Source organism: Triticum urartu, chromosome 7A (genome assembly GCF_056163025.1).
Source record: "Triticum urartu cultivar PI428250 chromosome 7A, HENAU_Tu73, whole genome shotgun sequence".
NCBI lineage: Eukaryota > Viridiplantae > Streptophyta > Magnoliopsida > Poales > Poaceae > Triticum > Triticum urartu.
The window spans coordinates 72,092,304-72,098,415 of NC_141879.1; the positions used below are offsets into that span (position 1 = coordinate 72,092,304).

Below are 6,112 nucleotides of genomic sequence, written 5' to 3' on the forward strand. Positions count from 1 at the left end.
AAAAACACTCACTGTACGTAGGAGGATCGGTTCTCAAAGATGTTACGCGATCGATGATGGAAAATGGCATGGATCCAACAAAATAGCGTTCCAATTTGGCAAATTGTCCGTCCAGTTTTGTTTTGTTTGCATTGAAACGAAGGGAGAAAATGACCGGCGGCCGTGCCGCTTCCCACCAAACCCCGACTTTTTGAGAGCGAGCGGTCCCTATCTATCCCACACGGACCGGCCGGACCATACATGATCCCTTCTCGTGTAACGGAATGGGACGACGCCGGCGAAGTTTACTTTCGTTGTGTTGTGTGCGTCAGTACTATAAGCCGTCGCAAGTTGACACGAAGGCTTGAAACGTTCCAACCTAACTCACGCGGTCGTGTCAGACGGCCATGACCAATGACATTCTCTCTGGTTCTCCACTGTATTTATACCCCAACAGCTCTGTCCCCGGTTCAACACACACAAGAGGAACTCGATCACCAGCTCCACGAGAAGAGGAGCCGGCCGACACCCGACCCAGCACCAACGCACGCCGGGCACACCAAGACCAGGAGAGAGACAACATGCGTCCATCACGGGGTCTTCACCTCGCTGTGCTTCTGCTCCTTTTCTCGGCCTCCGTCCTCCTCCCGGCAGCCAGAGCCCAGGAGGAGACCGACGAGGAGGAGGAGTTCAGCTACTTGCTGGACGCAGAGAACGGGCCGGCGCACTGGGGCGACATCAAGGAGGAGTGGTCTACGTGCGGAAAGGGCAACATGCAGTCGCCCATCGACCTCGCCAGCCCACGCGTCTCCCTCGTGCGCGGCCTCGGCTACCTCAACCACTCCTACGTCCCAGCAAACGCCACCATCATCAACCGCGGCCACGACATCATGCTCAAGTTCGAGGGCGACGCCGGGAGCGTCTCCATCGCCGGCACACCTTACTTCCTCCGGCAGCTGCACTGGCACTCCCCCACCGAGCACAGCGTCAATGGCCGCAGATACGACATGGAGCTCCACATGTTCCACGAGAGCGCCCAGGGCAAGGCTGCCGTCATCGGTGTTTTCTATGAGGTCGGCGCCCACGACGCCTTCCTGCACAAGGTGCCTCTCTTTTCTTTCTTGCATCCTGTCTTTAGTTAACCAACCAACGAAGCAGGCTTAGTTAAGCTTGATGATTAACTAAAGCCAACATGGCAACATGGTATGGTGTAATGCTTAATTAACGGCAACATGGGACTTATGCCTTAATTAACGGCAACATGCAAAGCTGCATGATGCAACTAATTGCATGATGCAAGCTATAATTTGCACGCCATGCATGGGGCTAACCCTTATGTTGTACGAACGCAGATGGAGCCTTATCTGGAGATGATAGCGGATCGCAAGGACAGGGAGGAGAAGATGGGCATGATGGATCCCAGGGACGCTAGAGGCAAGGCCAGCGTGTACTACCGCTATCTGGGCTCCCTCACCACCCCACCCTGCACAGAAGGGGTCATCTGGACCATCATCAAGAGGGTACGTTCCGTTTAATACATTCACCGTCACACATCACCTTGCATCAAACACACTACTTCCTCTGTCCCATAATATAAAACGTTTTTAACGTAACGGAGGGAGTACCAAATAACAACTATCAGTAAAATATTGCATTTCTAGACCATCACATGACACACAACTTGCAACTGTCAAATAAAAGAATTTTGTGGAACTTAGCAGTTGGCAGGGAGCTGCCAGTTCGATCTATGTAAATATCCTTTGATTTGTTATGCACAAGGAATCTTCCCACCGGTTTCGTCTTTCCATCACTTTTGATTGATGGGAATTTAGATGTGTGCACAAGTCCTATTATACGTCATGCATTGAGTGGTTGGTGAATAATAATGAAATTGATATATATATATATATATATATATATTATGTTACTGAAACTTTATAGTTTTCCCTATCTGGTTGAATTTGCAGGTCCGCACTGTGTCGAGGCACCAACTGGAGCTTCTCCGGGAGGCCGTTCACGACGTAAGTTTTCTTTTTCCACTTCCGTTTCTCTAATCGTTTTTAAGAAAGTAATGTCTTGCTATTCTCCTGGTGCACTCAACTCTTGTCCTACGCATAGCTTTGATCTTATATAACTTTGCTATTTGATGGTATGTTTTTAGTGTGCGTGTGTTAGTGTTGGCTGTGTGCATTCTATCTATGCAGAGGCCAGGTGTGCTCATTATGTTTCTATTCTCTTGATGCTTCATTTTGGCTCAAATAAAATCACCCTTTATCGAAAAATTCAACTCTTGTCCTTCAGCACTTTCCAGAATTTTTTTTGGACTGATTTTCCTTTAACCCTACATGCAGGACATGGAGAAGAATGCGAGGCCGCGTCAGGAGGTGAACAGCAGAGATATCAGCATGTTTCGTCCTTTTGAGCAGAATAGACATTGATTACTAGTGTTGATCCTCTGCCTAATTAGATTGGTGCTTCAGCTATTTTTTTGTGTACATGGTTATATGGTTTTTGTACGTAGTAGTTCTTTCCGTCCACTTTGATGCCTTGTATATGGTTACTGAATAATAAAGGAACATGACCAGTTCATGTCCATGCATATCTTGATGTTGACATCCTGGGATCTACCAGATCATCGACATGATTATTGATGGCTATTCCATAACTTATCTGTTAGGAATCGTAGCAGAAATTTAAAATTTTCTACGCATCACCAAGATCAATCTATGGAGTAATCTAGTAACGAGGGGAAGGAGAGTGCATCTACATACCCTTGTAGATCGCTAAGCGGAAGTGTTGCAAGAACGCGGATGAAGGAGTCGTACTCGCAGCGATTCAGATCACGGTTGATTCCGATCTAAGCACCGAACAACGGCGCCTCCGCGTTCAACACACGTGCAGCCCGGTGACGTCTCCCACGCCTTGATCCAGCAAGGGGAGAAGGAGAGGTTGGGGAAGACTCCGTCCAGCAGCAGCACGACGGCGTGGTGGTGGTGGAGGAGCGCGGAACTCCAGCAGGGCTTCGCCAAGCACTACGAGAGGCGAGGAGGGAGAGAGGTAGGGCTGCGCCAAGAGGGAGATGATCTCGTGTATGTTGCAGCCCCAAATACGTCAAGTATATATAGGGGAAGGGGAGGGGCTGCGCCCCCATCTAGGGTTCCCTCCCTAGGGGTGGCGGCAGCCCGAAAACCCATCTAGGGTTGCGGCCAAGGGGGGAGAGAGAGGAGGCGCACCTAGGGTGGGCCTTAAGGCCCATCTGCCCTAGGGTTTGCCCCCCTCCCCTCTAGGAGGCGCCTTGGGCCTTGGTGGGAGGCGCCCCAGCCCACCTAGGGGCTGGCCCCTTCCCACTATTGGCCCATGTAGGCCTCCGGGGCTGGTGGCCCCTCCCGGTGGACCCCCGGACCCCTCCGGTGGTCCCGGTACACTACCGGTGATGCCTGGAACACTTTCGGTGGCCAAAACCATACTTCATATATATTAATCTTTACCTCCGGACCATTCCGGAACTCCTCGTGACGTCTAGGATCTCATCCGGGACTCCGAACAACATTCGGTAACCGCATACACACTTTCCCTATAACCCTAGCGTCATCGAACCTTAAGTGTATAGACCCTACGGGTTCGGGAGTCATGCAGACATGGCCGAGACAACTCTCCGGTCAATAACCAACAGCGGGATCTGGATACCCATGTTGGCTCCCACATGCTCCACGATGATCTCATCGGATGAACCACGATGTCAAGGATTTAATCAATCCCGTATACAATTCCCTTTGTCTAGCGGTATAGTACTTGCCCGAGATTCGATCGTCGGTATCCCGATACCTTGTTCAATCTCGTTACCGGCAAGTCTCTTTACTCGTTCCGTAACACATCATCCCGTGATCAACTCCTTGGTCACATTGTGCACATTATGATGATGTCCTACCGAGTGGGCCCAGAGATACCTTTCCGTTTACACGGAGTGACAAATCCTAGTCTCGATTCGTGCCAACCCAATAGACACTTTCGGAGATACCAGTAGTGTACCTTTATAGCCACCCAGTTACGTTGTGACATTTGGCACACCCAAAGCACTCCTACGGTATCCGGGAGTTGCACAATCTCATGGTCTAAGGAAATGATACTTGACATTAGAAAAGCTTTAGCATACGAACTACACGATCTTGTGCTAGGCTTAGGTTTGGGTCTTGTCCATCACATCATTCTCCTAATGATGTGATCCCGTTATCAACGACATCCAATGTCCATGGTCAGGAAACCGTAACCATCTTATTGATCAACGAGCTAGTCAACTAGAGGCTTACTAGGGACATTGTATTGTCTATGTATCCACACATGTATCTGAGTTTCCTATCAATACAATTCTAGCATGGATAATCAAATATTATCATGAACAATGAAATATAATATAATAATAACTAATTTATTATTGCCTCTAGGGCATATCTCCAACAGTCTCCCACTTGCACTAGAGTCAATAATCTTGTTCACATCGCCATGTGATTAACACTCACAGGTCACATCGCCATGTGACCAACATCCAAAGAGTTTACTAGACTCAATAATCTAGTTCACATCACTATGTGATTAACACTGAATGAGTTCTGGGTTTGATCATGTTATGCTTGTGAGAGAGGTTGTAGTCAACGGGTCTTGCCATATTCAGATCCCTATGTATTTCGCAAAACTTTATGTCATATCGTAGATGCTGCTACCACGTTCCACTTGGAGCTATTCCAAATTGTTGCTCCATTATACGTATCCGGTATCTCTACTCAGAGCTATCCGGATAGGTGTTAAGCTTGCATCGACGTAACTCTTTACGTCGAACTCTTTATCACCTCCATAACCGAGAAACATTTCCTTATTCCTCTAAGGATAATTTTGACTGCTATCTGTGATCCAGTCCTAGATCACCTTTTACCCTCTTGCCAGACATATGGCAAGGCACACATCAGGTGCGGTACTCAGCATGGCATACCATATAGGGCCTATGACAAGAGCATAGGGGACGAACTTCGTCCTTCCTCTTTCTTCTGCCATGGTCAATCTTTGAGTCTTACTCAACTTCACACCTTACAACTCAGGTAAGAACCCCTTCTTTGACTGATCTATTTTGAACTCCTTCAAAAACATGTCAAGGTGTGCGTTCTTTGAAAGTATCATCAGGCGTCTTGATCTATCTCTATAGATCTTAATGCCCAATATGTAAGCAGCTTTATCCAGGTCTTCCTTTGAAAACACTCTTCAAACAACCGTTTATGCTTTCCAGAAATTCTACATTATTTCGGATCTACAATATGTCATCCACATATACTTATCAGAAATGTTGTAGTGCTCCCACTCACTTTCTTGTAAATACAAGTTTCTAGCAAACATAGTATAAAACCTAAAAGCTTTGATCACTCCATCAAAACATATATTCCGATTCCGAGATGCTTGCTCTAGTCCATAGAAGGATTGCTGGAGCCTGAAGGGTAACATAGTAATTTCAAAAAAATTCCTACGCACACGCAAGATCATGATGATGCATAGCAACGAGAGGGGAGAGTATGATCTACGTACCCTTGTAGATCGCAACGGAAGCGTTGACACAACGTAGAGGATTAGTCGTACGTCTTCCCGATCCGACCGATCCAAGCACCGTTACTCCGGCACCTCCGAGTTCTTAGCACACGTACAGCTCGATGACGCTCCCCGGGCTCCGATCCAGCAAAGCTTCGGGGATGAGTTCTGTCAGCACGACGGCGTGGTGACGATGATGATGTTCTACCGACGCAGGGCTTCGCCTAAGCACTACAACAATATGACCGAGGTGGAATATGGTGGCAGGGGGCACCGCACACGGCTAAGGAACGATCACGAGTATCAACTTGTGTGTTCTAGGGTGCCCCTCTGCCTCCGTATATAAAGGATCCAAGGGGGGGGGGTGCGGCCAGCTAGAGGAGGGCGCAGGAGGAGTCCTATTCCTACCGGGAGTAGGACTCCTCTCCCCGTTCCTTGTCCAACTAGGAGAGGTGGAGGGAGAGAAGGAAAGGGGGGGCGCCGCCCCTCCCTCCTTGTCCAATTCGGACTAGGGGGAGAGGGGGCGCGCGGCCTGCCCTGGCAGCCCCTTCCTCTTCTCCACATT

The 6,112-nt window shown here is 48.6% G+C and overlaps 1 protein-coding gene across 2 annotated transcripts; it reads left to right on the forward strand.

Moving 5' to 3' along the window:
* Positions 1-457: 457 nt before the first annotated feature.
* Positions 458-2,605, forward strand: LOC125523225 (alpha carbonic anhydrase 7-like). Of its 2 annotated transcripts, none has more exons than XM_087534805.1 (4): positions 458-1,082; positions 1,332-1,499; positions 1,947-2,000; positions 2,291-2,605. In XM_087534805.1, the coding sequence occupies exons 1-4, from the start codon at positions 561-563 to the stop codon at positions 2,399-2,401; spliced, it is 855 nt and encodes a 284-aa protein (XP_087390931.1). In that variant the 5' UTR covers positions 458-560; the 3' UTR covers positions 2,402-2,605. The 2 variants fall into 2 exon arrangements, with proteins under 2 accessions (XP_087390931.1, XP_048544234.2); XM_048688277.2 differs by having other exon boundaries at positions 2,331-2,601.
* Positions 2,606-6,112: the final 3,507 nt, after the last annotated feature.